The sequence below is a fragment of the Dama dama genome, chromosome 18, assembly GCF_033118175.1.
Source record: "Dama dama isolate Ldn47 chromosome 18, ASM3311817v1, whole genome shotgun sequence".
Taxonomy (NCBI): Eukaryota; Metazoa; Chordata; class Mammalia; order Artiodactyla; family Cervidae; genus Dama; species Dama dama.
In genome coordinates, this window is record NC_083698.1 from 49,813,177 (window position 1) to 49,834,013 (window position 20,837).

Genomic DNA, 20,837 nt, shown 5'->3' on the forward strand with positions numbered 1-20,837 from the left:
CTGTGTACATGTTTGCAATTACAGTAGTCATCTTGAGCAATATCTTTCTACTCACAATGACTCCCTAAATAGCTGACCCTACTCCCCCTTATTCTCACTGTTTCTCCCTCAAATCTCATTTAGGCAGATTTTTAACTGTTTACTTACATTGCATGAGTCTACCCCCTGGAATTAAACTACTTTGTCCAGTATGAAACAACTAGTGTCAATTAGATTTTCTTTTGGGGAAATTTGGAATCAGAACCTAGAGACAGCCCATCAGTCTCTCATTGTGACTGAACCCAGAAATGTGAGGACAGCCATCTTTCACTAATCACATGGACTGAGGACCAGAGAGAATTCATCTACAGCAAAAAGAAACATGGAACAGATGGGCATGGGAGACCTGCAGCGAGAGAAGGATAGGACGAGATCTGATGGTTGCCCGGACTATTTCTGTTCTTTCATTAGGCCAATGACTTCCGGCCTGTACCCTTATGATGAATAACCTTTTTGGCCATTTGAAAAAGAAACAAAAATAATGCTAACCAAAAAGATATGCTACCTAGTTCCACAAAGAATTTGAAGCAGGTCAAAGGGGGAACTCATATAATAATATAGTCTGGAAAAATAATAGAGATACTTGAGTCATAGTTGCTATGTTAGTGGAGGGTCAGATTTTGCTCAAAATTTCCTGGAAGTAAAATGAAAGGGAAATTACAGTTATTTTTTTTTTCACTCTCAATTTCAGAAATGTGGAAATGAATGCCTTCTTTTGGAGAGTGAAGCTGTATCAGTACTGACATCTAATAGTAATTTTCTTAGGCCGTGGGGTAAATAATCCATGTGAGAGAGTTCACAGCCTTCCCTCAGTCCATTCAGAGTGTCAAAGAGGTTCCCAATTCTCACATGTAAAGATAAAGGGCAATGCTTAGAATCATAGAATAATGTGGACCTCCATTTGTAGCTACTAGGTAGGTCCTTATTCTTTAATATTTTAATGGCGTTGACCTCTATTTGTTATTTGTATATATTCTGATTTTGAATCTTATGTTCCGCAGTTGGCCACATTTTATTTTTTTGTGTTAGAACTCTTTACTTCTCTTCTCTCTAGAACATAAAGCACCATAACAGTAGGGATCTCGTCTCATTTACTACTCTGCAAACTGCAGCCATTCCAGACATAGAGCAGATGCTCAATAAACATTAATTGAGTGAGTGAGTGAATGGATGAAGCACTGGAGAGAAGTGGAAATGGTAGAGGTCAAGAGGAGAAGTTGGACAAGATTGGGGTTTGGGGGACTTGTGGACAGAGCAGATGGAGGTCTGAGGAAAACTGGCAGGACAGAAGAGGGAGTTAAGTATTGCTGTGAGCAATGTACTTTGATTCTTGTAGCAATATATTTTTTAAACATTTAAGTAAACCTTGATTTTTTTGGCTTACAGCTCCTGAGCTGTTTCTTCTATTGTTGTATTCTTTAGAAATGACCAAATGAATTCCATCAAACTTAGTAAAATTCTTACCTGATTTTCATGGCTTATAGAGATCTCACTTAATTCATTTTGTTATTCACCATTTTGGAGGCACAAATTAGATAGAATGAGATGGTGGTGGTGGTGAGGCAAGCCACACAAAATCTGGTAATGTCACCCTAAGGACTTCACAGTGTCTTGCTCTGACTCCACATAACCTCTGGTCATGTAAGTGACGTCCTGCCTAAGAAAGATGCTCCCAAATGATGCCCCTGTCTCATCTCACAGGCCAACAGAAACCCCGTTTCAGAATAAATAGTTGCCTGGCTGTCCCATACCTCCCAGCTAAAAGACTCTGAGCTCTAAACGACTATTCATTTATGTGGTCTTTGTCATCAACAACTCAATGGTCGTTTCTTTTCTTCCTATATCAGAACATTGATTTTGCTTTGGATGGTCACACACCCAGCTCTTAGGGTATGAATTATGATCAGATAAGTCAACCCTAGCTACTGTTTTTTCTTCTCATGTGAATGAGCATGTGAATTAGTTCTAGCTAATGAAATGGAAGGGTAGGTAGGTCTGCTGGGGCCTCTGGGGAAAGATTTTTCTCCTTATTAAGAAAATAAAATAACCTTTTGCCCTCTCTCTGCTCTCTATCTTGGAGGCTATTACGTGAGGGAGTGGTGCTTGAATGGAAGGACAAACCTGAGAAAGGAACGCAACACATAGAGAGAGGATAGCAGAGCATAGAGATAAAAAAAAGAGCTTCTTCTGAGCCAAATTTGGACTAGCCTATGTCTGGTCTTTAAGCTAATCTTAGCTGTGTTCTTAGTTATGTACAGTCAAAAGCTCATCCTTCACTAGCAATCTAAACTTGGTAAGCCCCTCAGTCCTGTTTACTCCAGATATCTAGATTTTTCTGGCCTCATTTGCAAACTTGATATCCATTCTTTGTGAATTTCCTAATTTGGCTCTTTTCCTTCCTACACTCCTTAACTTTACATCTGGGCTCTCTGAAGTTCAACTTCTATGAACTGCAAACTCCCTTGTACTCTCAAGAGCTTCATCTTGCTCCAACTGATCCCTGGTTATCCCATCTTTCAGGCAGAGGCCAGCTTTTTCTCTCATATAGGAGTCCTGCAGTGCCAGTGGAGTAGGTACCTTCCTCATTCCCTTGTTATTTCTGATGCCCAAACCTCAGCCTCTCTGTACACCAATGTAAAACTGAATCTCAGAGATAGAGTTTTGGGTAAAGAATAGCTTTATTGTTTGGCCATGCAAAGGGAGTCATGCAGAGTCGGACATGACCGAAGCGACTTAGCAGCAGCAGCTGACAAGATTAGGGTGTTTGCAGGGCCTCAGATAGTTAGTTGGTCTCCTAGTCTTTAGGAGCTTCTCTGGTCCCTTTAACGTTGCCTCACGTGGTTTCTTGGCTGCTTCTCCTCTGATTAGCAACTGTCCGAATTTGCCTTTTGGAACTCAGAGAAGACCATGGAAACTGGAGTCTTGCCTACAACAAATGGGGCATAAAAAGACTTCTGTGCCCAGGAGCCCCTGAAGATCCTTCTTGGTTTCATGTCAATTCCTTTTTGTTTCCTCAGTCACAGCTCTTTAAAATCTAGTACATGGCCACAGACTTTACCACCTATTTCTATCCTTAGATGCCATGTGCTACCAAATCCAGCACACGCCTTCATTTTTTAACATGACTTTAGCCTTTGGCTCATTCTTCTCTCTGCTAATTTCCCTATTGTTATTCTTGGTGGTGGTGGTGTTTAGTCGCTAAGGCTTGTCTGACTCTTTCCAATCCCATGGACGGTAGCATGCCAGGCTTCCTGTCTTTCACTATTTCCCAGTGTTTACTCAAACTCATATGTCCATTGAGTTGGTGATGCCATCCAACCATCTCATCTTCTGTTGCCCCCTTCTCCTCCTGCCCTTAATCTTTCCCAGCAACAGGGTCTTTTCCAGTGAGTCGACTCTATACATCTGGCCAAACTACTGGAGTTTCAGCTTCACCATCAGTCCTTCCAATGATTATTCTGGGTTGATTTCCTTTAGGATGGACAGGTTTGATCTCCTTGCAGTCCAAGGGACTCTCAAGAGTCTTCTCCAACACCACAGTTCCAAAGTATCAATTCTTTGGTTTGCAGCCTTCTTTATAGTCCAACTCTCACATCTGTACATGACTACTGGAAAAACCATGCTAAGTCGCTTCAGTTGTGTACGATCTTTGCAATCCTATGGACTGCCAGTCTCCTCTGTCCATGGGATTCTCCAGGCAAGAATATTGGAGTGGGTTGCCATTTCCTTCTCCAGGGCATCTTCCCAACCCAGGGATCAAACCTGCATCTCCTGCCACTCCTGCATTGCAGGTGGATTTTTACCACTGAGCCACCAGGGGAAGCCCATACCTTTAAGTATATGGACCTTTGTCAGCAAAGTGATGTCTCTGCTTTTTAATATGCTGTCTAGGTTTGTCATTGCTTTTCTTCCAAGGAGCAAGTGTCTTTTAATTTCGTAGCTGCGGCCACCATCCACGGTGATTTGAGAGCCCAGGAAAATAAAACCTGCCACTGTTTCTACTTTTTCCCCATCTATTTGTCATGAAGTGATGGGACCAGATGCCATTCAAATGTTTTTTGAATGTTGTTTTAAGCCAGCTTTTTCCCTTTCCTTTTTAACCCTAATCAAGAGGCTGTTTAGTTCCTCTTTATCTTCTGCCATTAGGGTGATATCATCTGCGTGTCTGGGTGTGTTCTTTCTCCCAGCAATCTTGATTCCAGCTTGTGATTCATCCAGCCTCGCATTTCACATGATGTACTCTGCATGTAAGTTAAATAAAGTGACAATACACAGCCTTGACATACTCCTTTCCCAATTTTGAAGTCACTGTTCTTGGTGACTTCAATATATTTGTAGATGTCCAACCCACACTCAGGCCTCTTATTCTCTAGACTCCTCAAATCCAACAATCTTTCCTCTGTCCTACTCAGTGTGACTGTGAGGAGAGAGAGGATCAGTGGGACTTAGCCAGGTCTCCAGACTCCTAACTCCAACCCTCCTTTGAACTACGCCATGATGCTTTCAAAGTTAGTCACTACTTGGGAACATCAATTCAAATGTTTCTGCATTCAATAATGGCTGGCTCTAGTAAAGATAACTGGGTACAAGTTGTTTGTGTTATTGTCTGAAGGTCAAGATATCCTGGGGAAAAGTATCACTGAAGAAAAATCAATAGTCTCCTTTAAAAATGTCAGCATAAAATGCCATTCAAAACAATATGAAAGGTTAATGATGTCTTGAGGGTTTCAAAATACATTATCAGATTAAATAGAAGCTACAATGACATGTTTTCAGCCCACAAAGAGACAAAATACTTAGCTAAAGCTATTTAAACATCTAGTAAATACATGAAAAAGAAATCTCATTAATCAAGCAAGAATATGTTTCAGGTTGTTTGCTCAAAACACACCCATGTACCCCAGTGAGTCCTTTCATGTATGTGAATATCCAGTTCAATGTTAAGAGTTCTCATTGAGCACTCAAATTAGGAGAGGTCAGGGAGGGGCAGAACATATCTAGCAAGAATGTGTGGTAAAGTGCTATTTTATGGAGACATTGATGGAGTCATAAGTTTTCTGAGGAATTAAGTGAACAGCCAGAAGACAAGTTCAGATATGCCAGGGCATCTTAAGACAAAGGCTTAATGCTCATCTTGGGCTGTGGTGTCTCTTTGGTAACCATGGTGAAGTTGGATGAGCTTAAACACTTCATGTTGAAAATTCCTTAAGAATGAGTCAGGAATGAATCTCTCGCCTTTGGTGAAATTGGGCTGAAATACTTCAAAGTCAGATTTGGAAATCTGTGCTTGAAGACTTCAGAGTCACAGAAATTTCAGCTAAAGTTGATTAAAAGGAAAAACAACCTTCAGCCCCTCATTTCAAAAAAAAAAAAATTTCTTTTAAAATAAAAAAGACACCATACCAAAAAGTATGACTAGTCCCTTGAGCAACTTGTATTTCTTAAAGGGACTGGATAACAAAAATACACTAATTTCTTAAAAAATTACAACTGTATTCAAAAGTTGAGAGCAAAATCCTTCTGCTTAGAGATGAATACATGTGCCCTCAGTCATGTCTGACCCTTTGAGACAATCTGGACTGCAGCCTGCCAGGCTCCTCTGTCCATGGAATTCTCCAGGCAAGATTATGGGAGTGGGCTGCCATTTCCTACTCCAGGGAATCTTCTCAACCCAGGGATCAAACCTGCATCTCCTGCACTGGTAGGAGGATTCTTTACCACTGAGCCACCTGGGAAGCCCTTAAAAGATGAATAGGATATGCAAATTCTGTGATGAGTTCATGATTAGTCATTCTAATATGTCTGCTTCTTCCAAAAAGGATGATAAATGTATTACTTCAATATACTCCACCAACTGATGTGTCAAAATCTTTCGAACTTCCTGGGTCTCAGGAAAGAAATATCTCCCTTCTCTTTCTGCATCTAACATTGCTCTTCCTACTGTTGAACAGGTGAATAAGAGGGGAAAATTAATTTATTTTCTTACTGTCTGTGGTAACTTTATTGTGTGGTTCATATCCCAGTATTCTGTCCCTCCTGATCTAGTCCATTTCAGACTAAGGGTCTCTCAACTGCTAATTATCAATACAGAGACATGTTACTCAAATGCCTGCTATATTGAGTACAAAAAAGGGATAAGCTATATATTTGAAAAATATAACTTAAATGGGATTTGGATGATAGAAATTTCCATTTATTGACCCCATAGGAAGTAAGTAGGCCAAAAGGTTATTCTTCATATCTATTTTTGAAGGAAAAAATGCACACATTCAGATAGAAATATTACTTTCTTATCTTTTCCCCATTGCAAGCAAAGGATTTAATGCTGGCACCTGTATCAAGTAAGCCATTATTTAGAATTGAAGTCAATGCAAAATATAAAGTGATGATTATATAAAATGGGGTGACCATATCCTAAGTGCTAGAGAAAAGGAAAATCTTATAGAATCTAGTAACCATCTTACTCTCTTGTTAAGTGCTTAAAGGGCAAAGTATTTGAAGAACATTTTTAAAAAAAAATGTGATGAACAATGAAAATGGTTCACATTCTCTTGCATTACATTTCATTACAGTTCATTCTATTGTACTACAAGGCCAAAGTAAAACTAAGTCAGGGTAATGAATCAAAACAAAGGTTCTGTATTCCTCAGGCAAAGTAGTTTCTTCTTCCAGGAAATGCCTAATATTCATGCAATCAGTATCTCAGGTAGTGAGTGATGGATTTAGCCAAATTTCTTGAGCCTCTACATCTCCTTGGAGAAGGAAATGGCAACCCACTCCGGTATTCTTGCCTAGAGAATCCTGTGGACAGAGGAGCCTGGTGGGCTGCTGATAAGGTCGTATAGAGTCGGACGCGACTGAAGTGACTTAGCAGCAGCAGCAGCGCAGACTTACCTCAAAAGAATGTAGCTTTCCCAACTTCAATTAAAACGACACTTTCTTTTTTCTGAAAGAAAAAACTCCTACACAACTTGAAAACCAACTATTTAAATACTTTCACTTATTATGAAGTTTCATAAAACTTATCCCTTCACCATAATGAAGTCTAGTTTCTGTCCTGTTTCATCAGGAAGTAGCCCTTATTTGTCAGGTTATTTTTTATCCTTGGAAACACTGCCCCCTGCTGTAACAAATGCTTAATTGCAGAAGGATTTTTTTCCCTCTCAAATGAAAAAGATACAAAAAATAAAGGTATAATTATTAAAGTGAAAGAGACTTTATTTTGAATAATAATACATATATCATTCATTACATTTAACTTTCATAGTGCATAGCTATGTATGGAAGTAGAAAAGGAAAAATAAACATTAGAAATACCTAAGGAAGGAAGTATACAGGCAAAGAAGACATTTGTTATATATCCATGAACAGGCATTGTATCATAGGACAGTATCCATTAGAAAAGAATGGAAACCATGCAAAAAGTTTATTTAAACCACACAGCCAAGTGCAAAGAGTACAAGTTATAGTTTCTTGGATACAAAAAAAGTATACATGTTCTTTGGATTAAAAATATAACATAAATGAGTGGCTTGCCAAAAATCATCTATGGAAGTAAAAAGTGTGGAAGCCACATGTGACAATAAAATATTCAAGGCCACAAATGGAGGTCATCAGCTTACAAAGAGAATATTGAGAGGTAGAGGAGATTAAAAAAATAGAGATACGCAGTAAAGCCATTTCTGCCTAAGTTAGGAAATAGCAAATGCATAGACATTAAAATGGTAACAGTTCTTCATATTATGCTGCATTTCTATTTTCTCTGTCAAAAGAATTTACTGTGTATTACTACAAAATTCAGCGAATAAGATGAGGCAATAAACGCAGAGCCCTGGCATTAGGGCAAGTTTAATTTCCTTTTCATTTTATACAAGAAGGGAAAAAGAATATAGAACATGAAATGCTCATCTTTCCATTCAAACACTAACTTTTAAGTTTTCATATATACTGTGTTTGGCACAAAGAAGGTAGGAATATGAAGATATTAAACTCAAGCTTCCAACTCAAAAGATTTTACGTCTGGAAAGCCAAAGAAAGGTAAAATTCTTTACCATTTTAAAAATTAAATGCTTAAAGCAGGTTTTAAAAATTGAGATGCAAAAATTTGGTTAGGAAAAACAGCAAAGAAAGATACGGAACAAATTTCCTGGTTTCCTTTATAGTTTTTTTTCCTTTTATTTTTCCAAATTGCATTTTACAGTAGAAATGCAGACCACTCTGGATAGCTAGGGCTCAATATTGCTTGGTGCTCTCCTCTTAAGACATCATCTTCTTACACTCCACTGAGCAGAAAACCATCCCTTCTACTGGCATGAACTTCTGCCCAATGAGACACCTGCTGCAGCAGGAACACAGAAAGCACTCCGTGGACGCGTGCCAGCTGAAGTTGTTGTAGGTCACCCGCTGCACTTCGGGGTCGATGGCGTTGTGGCATCCTTGACATACCTGTTAAGGTGGTTATACAAAGAAGAGAAAAGCATGAGAGATCAAACTGTGATGGGAACATTTTCACGCTAGAAGAGTACATTTCGTTAGATGGCAAAATAAACCAAGAATGACAACCTCAAAGATACACAACTGAGAATGACCTTCTAGCTAACCTTCATAGCTATATGCGGAGCATGCGAGAAATAACAGGTGAAGTCCAAACAGCACTTGATGCTTCTAAGATAAACCATGGGTGTTCAAGGCAGAAAGTCTTGAAGTTCCAAAGCAGTGTGTTCGGTTCCAGTGTATCTATTAGATTGTATATTAGCAGTTATATATTTTTTTAAGTTTTATGATTTTTCCTAGATCACAAATGCTGGCAAGAACAATAGGTACTCTCATTCATTGCTGGTGGGAATGCAAAATGTTTCAACTCATGTGGAAGACAGTTTGGCTGTTTCTTATAATAAAACTAAGCATACTTTAATCATATACTCCAGCAGTCATGCTCTTTGGTATTTATCTAAATGACTTGAAAACTTATGTCCACAAAGAAACCTGCACATGATGCTTTAATTGTAACTGCCAAAATCTGGAAGCAACCAGGATGTCCATCAGTGGGTAAATGGATAAAGAAACTATAACACATTCATACTTCTTAGAGCTAAAAAGACATGAGCTATCATGTCATGGAGGAAATGCACATTACTAAATGAAAGAAGCTAATCTGGAAAAGCTATATGCTATGTGATTCCAACTATATGACATTCTAGCAAAGGCAAAACTACGGAGAAAATAAAAAGACCATTGATGGCTGGGGGTCTGGAGTAGGAGACAGGGAGGCTGAAGAGAGGAAGAGGCAGCGCACAGCGGGCTTATAGGCCAGTAAAAATGTTCGCTATGATATTACAATAGTGGACATATGCCATTTGTCCAAACCAGAGAACACGCAACATCAAGAGAGAACTCTAAGCTAAATTATGGACTTTTGGTGATTATGATATGTCCATGTAGATTCATCCTTATTAAAAAAAGGTTAACACTCTAGTGAGTGATGTTGATAATGCACAAGGCAATGCATGTGTGAGAGTAGGGAATATATGGGAAATCTATGTATTTCCCTCTTAATTTTGTTATAAACCTAAAACTGCTCTAAAAAAGTCTTTTTTAAAACGATTTTTTCCTCATTCACTAAAGCTCCGAAGTGATAATTTTACCAGTCTTACCTATGACACGTGAGATGATTAACACTACTAATTTCTAGACAGCAGTAAGTGAAAATCTGGAGAAGGGAATGGCAACCCACTCCAGTATTCTTGCCTGGAGAATCCCATGGACAGAGGAGTCTGGCGGGCTACGGTCCATGGGGTCGCAAAGAGTCGGACACGATTGAAGTGACTTAGCACACACAAGTGAAAACTATGTTCAAAGTAATTCAGGACTCAATCAAAAATACTGACAGTGTTTGAGAATAACTAGTGTGCACTAAAAATATCTCTTCTGTCATGTCATAATTTATGTGAAATCAAATATCATGGAATATTAGCACTTATATTCCATATGCCATTCAGTATGTTATGTACAGATAAATATGAGATATACACATCCACACCCACAAACACACATAATTTTCTTCTTTAGCTGAACATGTTTAGCAAGAAAATAAATGAATAATTGGCATTATCACAGCAGAAGACAAAACTACCCAACTGAGAGCTCCACAACATTAGATAGTTCATGTGCCTTCTTGTTTATATGTGTTATGAATGAAACTGCCCTGCCTAATATTCTTGTTTTAAATATTTTATAACAAATGAGGAAACCAGTAAGATTGTCCAGCATTACATAAAAGTGGCTAATCTTCTGCACTCTTGGTCTCTTAATGTGATTGTCAGGAATTCCTGTGTGATGAAGGTGGATGGGTTGAGGAGGGTCACAGGTGTGTAACTGCCACTCACTAGGTGAATTGAATTAACATGTGGTGTGAGGCCTTGGTATAGATATCCATTTCAGACCTGCAATATAGTAACATTTCCTATATTTTTAGATAACGACAAGGTTTCTAATTACAGAGACTGTAACTCCTTATCTCACAATTTATGTCAACCCAGTGTCCCCTGAGAAGCAGGGGAGATCGTTGAATGATCGATCCTGAATACAACAAAAATGACTTTTGATTACAATGACTCCTAATCTATAGCTGCACCATGCAAGCAATGGCTTTTGTATAGCTTTGTAATTCACTTAGAATGTTGCCCTTTGTTGTTTTCACACTCAATTTTTTATTCCCCTGATTTTAGATCATGATCTACCCTCTGTATCTCAGCCCTTTAATAAAATTTTTAGATCATTTTATAGTCTTTCAAAACTCACGTTTTCACTGCAATTTTTTAAAAGTGATAAATACTGTTCTATGTACAATTAAGGAAACTGCTTTGGAAAAAAATTTAACATACTAAATAGCAGTAACAGGCAAATTTGGAGTACAATTTGGAGTACAGAATGAAGCAGGGCAAAGGCTAATAGAGTTCACCCTCTTCCAACAATGGAAAAGGAGACTCTACACATGGACATCACCAGATGGTCAACATCGAAATCAGATGGATTATATTCTTTGCAGCCAAAGATGGAGAAGCTCTATACAGTCAGCAAAAACAAGACCAGGAGTTGACTGTACCTCAGATCATGAACTCCTTATTGCCAAATTCAGACTTAAATTGAAGAAAGTGGGAAAAACCACTAGACCATTCAGATATGACCTAAATCAAATCCCTTATGACTATACAGTGGAAGTGAGAAATAGATTTAAAGGACTAGATCTGATAGAGTGCCTGATGAACTATGGATGGAGGTTTGTGACAGTGTACAGGAGACAGGAATCAAGATCATCCCCAAGAAAAAGAAATGCAAAAAAGCAAAATGGCTGTCTGAGGAGGCCTTACAAATAGCTGTGAAAAGAAGAGAAGTGAAAAGCAATGGAGAAAAGAAAAGATATTCCCATTTGAATGCAGAGTTAATAGCAAGAAGAGATAATAAAGCCTTCCTCAGCGATCAATGCAAAGAAATAGAGGAAAACAACAGAATGGGAAAGACTAGAGATCTCTTCAAGAAAATTAGAGATACCAAGGGAACATTTCATGCAAAGATGGGCTCAATAAAGGATGGAAAAGGTATGGACTTAACAGAAACAGAAGATATTAAGAAGAGGTGGCAAGAATACTATACAAAAAAGATCTTCATGTCCCAGATAACCACAATGGTGTGATCATTCACCTAGAGCCAGACATCCTGGAATGTGAAGTCAAGTGGGACTTAGTAAGCATCACTACAAACAAAGCTAGTGGAGGTGATGAAATTCCAGGAGCTATTTCAAATCCTGAAAGATGATGCTGTGAAAGTGTTGCACTCGCTACGTCAGCAAATTTGGAAAACTCAGCAGTGGCCACAGGACTAGAAAAGGTCAGTTTTTATTCCAATCCCAAAGAAAGGCAATGCCAAAAAATGCTCAAACTACCCCACAATTACACTCATCTCACACACTAGTAAAGTAATGCTCAAAATTCTCCAAGCCAGGCTTCAGCAATACATGAACCATGAACTTCCAGATGTTCAAGCTGGTTTTAGAAAAGGCAGAGGAACCAGAGATCAAATTGCCAACATCCGCTGGATCATCGAAAAAGCAAGAGAGTTCCAGAAAAACATCTATTTCTGCTTTAAAGTCAAAGCCTTTGACTGTGTGGATCACAATAAACTGTGGAAAATTCTGAAAGAGATGGGAATACCAGACCACCTGACCTGCCTCTTGAGAAACCTGTATGCAGGTCAGGAAGCAACAGTTAGAACTGGACATTGAACAACAGACTGTTTCCAAATAGGAAAAGGAGTACATCAAGGCTGTATATTGTCACCCTGCTTATTTAACTTATATGCACAGTACATCATGAGAAATGCTGGGCTGGAGGAAGCACAGGCTGGAATCAAGATTGCCAGGAGAAATATCAATAACCTGAGATATGCAGATGACACCACTCTTATGGCAGAAAGTGAAGAAGAACTAAAGAGCCTCTTGATGAAAGTGAAAGAGGAGAGTGAAAAAGTTGCCTTATAGCTCAACATTCAGAAAACTAAAATCACGGCATCCGGTCCCATCACTTCATGGCAAATAGATGGGGAAAGAGTGGGAACAGTGGCTGACTTTATTTTTGGGGGCTCCCAAATCAGTGCAGATGGTGACTGCAGCCATGAAATTAAAAGACTCTTACTCCTTGGAAGGAAAGTGATGACCAACCTAGACAGCATATTAAAAAGCAGAGACATTACTTTGCCAACAAAAGTCCGTCTAGTCAAGGCTATGGTTTTTCCAGTAGTCATGCATGGATGTGAGAGTTGGACTATAAAGAAAGCTGAGCGCCAAAGAATTGATGCTTTTGAACTGTGGTGTTGGAGAAGACTCTTGAGAGTCCCTTGGACTGCAAGGAGATCCAACCAGTCCATCCTAAAGATCAGTCCTGGGTGTTCATTGGAAGGACTGATGTTGAAGCTGAAGCGCCAATACTTTGGCCACCTGATGCGAAGAGATGACTTATTTGAAAAGACCCTGATGATGGGAAAGATTGAGGGAAGGAGAAGAAGGGGACAACAGAGGATGAGATGGTTGGATGGCATCACTGACTCAATGGACATGAGTTTGGGTGGACTCCGGGAGTTGATGATGAACAGGGAGGCCTGGTGTGCTGCGGTATGGTGTCGCAAAGAGTTGGACATGACTGAGTGACTGAACTGAACTAGCATAGAATGTAGGGTTTGTGCACTTCAAAAAATTTAGGTTTATTAATAATTTGATTGCCATTCATCCCCAAATCTGACATGTCCCCAAGTAAAAACTACCGATCCATATCCCTAATTCTTCATAAATCTGAAAGCTGCCCAGGAATCAACTAAGGGTCTGGAGCCTCCAGGACCAGTCAGGGAGTTGATGGACTTCATTCACCACACTATGCTTGATATTTGTTTATCCTGAATTCTTAATTAAACTGCTAATAATCCAATATGTTATTATTTCCTTCAATTCCTCCTACTTCTTTTACTTATTTGTATATAAATTATAAAATTTAAAAATTGATAATGACGCTTGCTCTCTAGCAGAAGGGTCCTGTGAAATCTCATAGATGTGAAATCTTGGAGTGGCCATTTGAGACTGGAATTCCAGAAACCATGCAGAGACAAACTAAGTGTATTTCCCACTTTCCTCCTTCCAGGTTAATTTTTTCTTCCGAAAAGTCCTTTTTTGAGTTGAGGTTTTAGCTTCAGGTCTAAAAATAATTATATTCTCACTCCTTTTTCTTTTTTTAAATTAAAGATCTAAGCAGATCAATGCCCAGAACTAGACAATCTTCCAATTTTTATATCCTTTAGCATGCTGCTATCACCTAAGTTTTGTTCAGGTGATGAATATTCATTTTAGTATTAAGCATGTGGCAATAAGTGTATCTTATTGAGAAAGTACACCTTCTAAAATAAATCATGCCATATTATAAAGCTAAATAATTTAGAGTTTCTGGCATTCTCTCTGTAGTTATTCCTCTCCAATAACTACTGCAACGTAATGGAGAGAAGCTTGCATTAATAACAAAGTAGCTTCGTCTGTTAAAAGCTTTATTCTATAAATATGAGTGTCTGCTGTGTTCTAGTGTTGAAAATAGAACAGAAAAGAAGCAGACAAAATCCCTGCCCTCATGGCGTTTACATTCTAGTCCTTAAGGCCAAGGTAACACATCATACAGTGAACTGCATATTATGGTAATCCTCTTCTCTAGAGAAACTGTTGCAACTACATTCAGGGAAGCATTTTTTTAAGCTAAATAATCTATTAGACTGTATGGTAATTCAACATCTTATCCTCAGATATACAGAGGGTCCATGTTGACCCTCAAAGAAAATGAGAAACGTTAAAACACAAGTCAGTCACTCAGACATTTCCTAAGTGCAAATACTGAGGGTATGAAATAGAGGGAAGCTCTGTGCTCCAGGTATTTACAGTCTGGTGGAGGAGACAGATGAGTGATTCTGACAGTCACACATGTGGGCAAGTACGCAAAGAGCCCCAAGGGAACAGACATCCTGCCTAGCCAGAGAGGAAGGGGTGCAACGTGGGCAGGGAATCAGGAAAGGTGTTCTGAAAAAGTTAAGCTTAAACTGAGTCTGGAGGAGTATGCAGGCATAACCAGGTAAAACAGAGAGGGGATCCTCTGGCAACCCAGTGGTTAAGACCTAGGGATTTTACTGCCAGGGGCCTGGGTTCAATCCCTGGTCAGGGAACTAACAGCCCACAAGTCACGAGGCACAGCCAAAAATAAATAAATAAATAAAAACAGAATAGGAAGATATATCAGACAAAGGAATGAGTGTTAGCAGAAGACAAAGACCAGTATAAACTACGAAATGCAGGTCCCTTGGGAAATGGTATGATTTGGGTTAGATAACTAGTAGGGGAGCCTGGCCTGCTGCAGTCCACAGGATCACAGAGTCGGACACGACTGAACAACAACTAGTAAAAGTGGCTGGACAGGTAAGAAGGGGCTGGATCTATTAAGTAAAGGCTTGATGATCAGACTTGCGTTTTAGAAAGATTATCTTCCATCATTATGGAAGGTAGCTTTGAACAAGAAGAATGGAAGTGGGGAGGCCAAATTTGAGGTTGCTATAATAGTCAAAATGACAAAAAAATAAAGCTCTGAAGTGGAGTAGTTGTGCCTGTGAGAACCTGAGATACACTGATGAGGCAGAGCTGATAGAAAACGAGAGCTGATAGATTATATCTGAGGGCAATGGGTAAAGGCTGAAAATTGGCACTGACACCAAAACTTCTTAACCTTATTTTCATATTAATAATGTCATTATATTCCTCAGCCAGGAGTCTCCTCTAGTTGATAGTTCAGGGAGATCTTTAGTACTTATTTACCTGCGTATAAAGTAAACATCTATCCTTTTAATATTCCTGGATTATAAACTTTACATATATGGTCAACTCTTTATCTACTCTTTATCTATCTCTGGGCCATCATGCAATAGAAGCTCTGTGTAAGCATGGTAGATTTTATACATATACATATATGTGTGTGTCTGTGTGTGTGTATATACACATATATATATACTTTCACATTAAATATTTGAGTGTTTGGCTTATGCAAATAAACATGCAAGTCAAATTTTGTTCTGAAATTTTGTTTCACATATATATTAATTCAGTGAGGGTTTAAGAAAGGGCACTGTACAATCTCCAGGGAGCAAAAAGAAAGCCACAGTGCGTGATCTGGTAACATGAACAGAAACATAAACATTCAAATAGAGCTAAGGCATATGAACAGTCTCTAAAAACCTTAATTTAAGTGAAAGCTGATCTGTATGATGAGAATCAATCTTACTCCCATTAAGGAATTTTTTTGGTGGAGATTTGGTTATCAAGTAGCACTTTATAGTGTAAACTGCACATACAGAATCTTGAGGTGGTTCATCCTAGTCAACACATGTACTGTTTTTGAATTACCTGGATTTTAACACCCTATGGTAGAATTCACCTGTTTCCTACTTGAGAGTAGTACTTTCTGTCTCTCCTTTGTAAGAGACTTAAATAAAGCAGGTCAAGGCTACCGAATCCCAGGATGTCCCTTACCACAGCATGGTTCTTCACATAACAGGGTTTGCACACAGGCTTGTCATTGACCATCACGTATATTTCCCCGGCTAGGATGTTGTCACAGTCAAAGCAGCAGAAGTGTTTCAGATGCCAGTTTTGGTTTTCTGCCTGGGTATACTCATTACTGAATATCAGCTAGGAAGAGAATAAAAACAAGATCAATCATGTTTTTTCCTTTTTGCTTCAAATGACCAACCTACGTTCTTTACACAACAGATTTAGAACCACAAGGAACATCAATCTACTTTTGGGGGTTTGAAGTCTGAAGATAACCTAAAGCTTGAACTTGGATGATTACTTGGTTTAGTTCAAATCAATGTTTTAGGTATCTGGACAGTCTTCATTTGTCAACACAATTAACATGGGCATTCAGAATGACTGAAACGTTTTTTTCATTCAACTTCTTTGGATGTAAATAAAGCACACGATACTGGGTTAATTCATTCTGCTTTCTCGCTAAGGGAGGCCTGGTTAGCATGGTGAGGGAACCATAGGAAGATGCAAAAGGGCACCTGCATGCAGGTGGCCCTCGAGAACATACCTCATCACAGCCAGCGCACCGGGGTTTCTCACTGTCACAGTAGTGTCTGCCACAGTACAGCTTGCCATTCTTCCAGAAATAAATCATGTCGACCAGGAGTTCATGGCAGGTACTGCAGACGAAACAGGCTGGGTGCCACAGTTTATCGTATCCGGCCCTTTCGGCATAGATGGCTGGGTCGCCCTCCTTCATACTCAGTTTGCAGCAGTAGCAGGACTGAAAGGGAAAGCAGCCAAAACAATCTAGTCACCCAAGACCGGCACTTCTCATCAACAGTTCTGGTAGGAACTCAGAGCAACCACTTCCAAGAGAAATAATTTCTACTGAAATTAGTAATTCGTCCATATAGGCAGTACGGTGTTAGTATTTGTGAAAAGGAATCTCTTGGCTTTTTCCAGCTTCTCCAAATGTAATTCTTGCACCCAATGTGTAGCAGAGCACTGTTTACTCAATCAAAGCTGCTCATGGAAAAAGGCTAATAGTAATTTGCACCTCAGTTTTAAGTAGTTCTCTCAAAAATGATTACCTTAAAACTTACTGTATCATTTTTTTTTCTGTTTTAATACAGGACTAAGCCTGCTTGGTTGATGTGCTAACAGGATCTATAAGTAATATATTACAGTAAGTTTAGTTCTTATTTTTGGTTCATCTGTGTCACAATTTTTTTCTATTTTCAAGGCATAAAAATGACTTCAATTTCCCTGTCTTAGGAGTCATTTTTTAAAAGTATGATTGACTATATATCCACATATTTAAGTTTGAATTTTATGCCCATTCTCACGAGCAAAACCGAATTAACCTAAGTATATATTGTTCTTATTTATGGGAAGAGAATAACAATTAACAGCAAAATTATGTTTAGAAACAGATTCTAGATTGTATGTTTTATTCCAGCATGACACCATGTTAACTGCTGTGTATACATAACACTTGTAATTATCTTTGGCAACAGATAATCAGAAAGCTTGGCTTTAGACCAAGGTTTCAAACATGATACATGATAATTCTCTAAAATAAGCCTAAACTGAAATTATAATTCAATTTACTTCCCTCATCTATTCCCTTCTGGAAACAGAGGAATGCAACTTTCCCCCAATAGTCTCCCACAATTCAAAGAAATGGAATGGACCTGTAAAATATACCAAAGGGGCCAACATCATGACTGCTTTACTTACATACTGGGCTCTTTTGTGTCCCGCTGATTTGTCCTCCATGGCCCCTACTGCTGTTGTGGTGCTTCTGTCCCCTCCAGGAATGTACATTCTGGTGGGGCCTTGAGTGTTCATGTCACGGGGGAGCTTGACATCTCCTACGCCCAGGGCCTCGCTCTTGTATTTCTTCACAAACTGCTCCATCTCCTTCACCTCTTTGGGAGACAACTCGTGGCATTTTGAAGGGTCCTGGTCGTGGGCAGGGAGTTGCTTTGCCAACTGCTTCTTCCGGTACTGTGCCCCCTCTGAGCCTGCCACCGGCTGCTTCTCTTTGGGCAGCATTTGCATGTACTGCCTGGCCTAGACCACAAAGGAGACCAGTGTTAACTGGGAGATGCCTCGGCCATCAGACAAACGATACTATGTAATACTCATTAGAATCAAATTACTGAAGAAGTCAGTTTTATCCACTAATAACAATTGATCTTCATAATACAAGTTATCTTGAGATGTTAATACATTAAAAATGGTGCAATGGATTTAGTCAGTAAAAACGAACACATTTTTTTTCTTCATGAAAGTAAAGCTTTTTTTTTTCAGTTTGTAAAGACTTAGGTTACTAATATTACTTGTGTTAAAATTACTTTGCTATACACCTGAAACTAACACAACGTTGTAAATCAACTATACTCCAATAAAATTCTTAAGAAAAAACAAAGCCCCCCAAACAAACAAAAATACAACTGTGTAACTGCAAAAGAAAACAATTTTTTAAGCCACATGTTCAGAATGGCCTAAGGATCATCACTATTCTATAAGAAAATGACATCACAAGATTCATTCTCATGATTTAACTAACCGTCTTAAAAGACTTCCAAATGTCTCATCTAGTTATTATCTTAGTGGAAGGAGCTTGACACAAAATTGCATTTTTTTTGCCTTATACAGTAAAAGAAATATAGTGTTGACCACGTTTTGAGTTACAAAAAATTGAAAGAAATTCTATTCTTTAGATTTTTTTAACCATCTTAAGAAAAATCTTCCCAAAAGTAACAAAGAAGTTACTAGCTTTATACAAAACATGTTTTTCATTTAATTACTGAAAATGTCATGCCATTTCTTTGAAAAGGTTAACTCAGATTTTCTATGTAGTGAGAAAAATTCTATGAGATATCTAATCTTACTTCTAAAAATCCAATAGGAGTTGGAAGTCAAGGTAATGGGAACCCTAGAAAAATAACAGACCTGAGGTCAGTTAGGTCACTAAAGGAACTGCCCTAAATAAGTAGCCTAGGAACTTTAATAAAGGGACTTCCCTCCCCCTCATTATTTACCAATGCCTGATTCTGGACAGGAGGAGCCCATTCGTAGGTAACTGTATTGATGGAGACATTCTTCTTGGCAGCAACTGGACTGGTCAGTATCATAACATTGCGTTTATACATGGGAATCCCGTCTGATTTCAGCTTCGCAATCAGGGTGGTGTACTTGGTATCTTCAAAAAGCTTCCCCACTTTTCGATCCTCCTCATTGCTCAAGAGGACATCATGTTCTTCTTGGCCACACTTGCAGTTACGACATATTTTTCTATAATTTTGGAGATAAGCAGGCAATGATTAATTATATTTAATCAATCATACATATATAGTTCATACTATATTTTTACAAATATTCCTTATAATGGTACGCAAAGTCAAGTCTTACGATGGGTAGGGAGGAGGGGATTACAAGTAGCTATCAATAAGTTTAAGTAAGAAAACATAAAAATGCATCTTTGCTTTATAAGACTTTGAAAAAGGTTTTGATTAGAAAGTGCATGCTCAAGGGGGTATGGCTGAGGGTAATCCCATGTGATATTCCTCATTCTCTCAACCAGATATGTAAATAAAACAAAGTCACCAAAAACTATCACAGCAAGCATTTTCATATTTTTTTGCATGATAGCAGCCATTATCCATTTTTTTCCCCCTAAGTGAGAGAAAAAGAAGTTGATATAACTTTTCTCATCAAGGACGGTAACCCAAGATTTATGTTTAGTTTTTTTCATTTTCTTTCCTGTCCCCTTTCCAATTTCCTTTTCTCTCTTTTCTCATGTTCCATTTCCTTTTCTTCCTTTCCCCTTCTTTTATTTCTTCAAAACATTTAGTGACCACCTAACCTGTGCTCCCTTATGTATAAAAGACAGATAAAGTCTCTTCCCTTCTTATAGTTGAAAGACACGGTCTCCCTTCCCCATTCTGGTATGGGATGTAATCTTTCATTCATGCAAAATATATGAGTGTCCACGTGCCAAGCAATGTACCTGATAGTAGGACATAATGATGAAAATAATTAGGCCCAGTCTCTGACAGTCTAAAACTTACGCTTACCACCTGGTGAGGAGACAGACATTAAACAAATATACACCCAGACACACACACACACACACATACATATACCTATAACTGCATTTGTGATAATCACAGAATACTCTGAGAGGATATAATTTTGACTTGGAACTGGTGAGCAAAGGACTCCATAAGAACATTACTCCTAATTTAGGTTGAAATCTGAAGGATGTGTAAAATGAATGTGAACTTTGTGTGTTTGTGTTTGAGAAGAGGTAAAGACAGGAGAAGAAAAGCCTCCAGACATTTTGGGTAGAAAGAGTATGTGTGGTCGTCCTGTATTAGGAGACTGTGCCCTTAGGCCCTGTGATCAGAGAAGTCTGGTATGTATGACTACAGTGAGCTAAGTAAATTGGGTAGTGACAAGGCTGCAAAGGTAGGCAAGTCTGAGATCATGCAGGGACTACTTCTAAGGCATATTAAAAAGTCTGGTTTTCATTGTAAGAGCAGTCAGGAGGCACTGAAGGCTTTTAAGTCAATGAATAACATGATTAGATCTATCATTTTCAAAAACTGTAATACCTGCCATACGGAGAATGACTTTGGAATAGATGTAACTTAAAGCAGGAAGACCAGTTAACATGTCAATGGTGCAT

General features: G+C 38.7%; 1 protein-coding gene across 1 annotated transcript in view; it reads right to left on the minus strand.

Moving 5' to 3' along the window:
- Positions 1-7,231: 7,231 nt before the first annotated feature.
- Positions 7,232-20,837, minus strand: part of TES (testin LIM domain protein) — a 54,362-nt gene continuing 40,756 nt past the window's right edge. Inside the window, exons 3-7 of the mRNA XM_061165312.1 lie at positions 19,189-19,441; positions 17,879-18,214; positions 16,704-16,919; positions 16,139-16,297; positions 7,232-8,484 (exon numbers count right to left, since the gene is read on the minus strand). Coding sequence (XP_061021295.1) covers positions 8,296-8,484; positions 16,139-16,297; positions 16,704-16,919; positions 17,879-18,214; positions 19,189-19,441 — 1,153 coding nt within the window. The 3' untranslated portion in view covers positions 7,232-8,295. The remainder of the gene's footprint in view (positions 8,485-16,138; positions 16,298-16,703; positions 16,920-17,878; positions 18,215-19,188; positions 19,442-20,837) is intronic.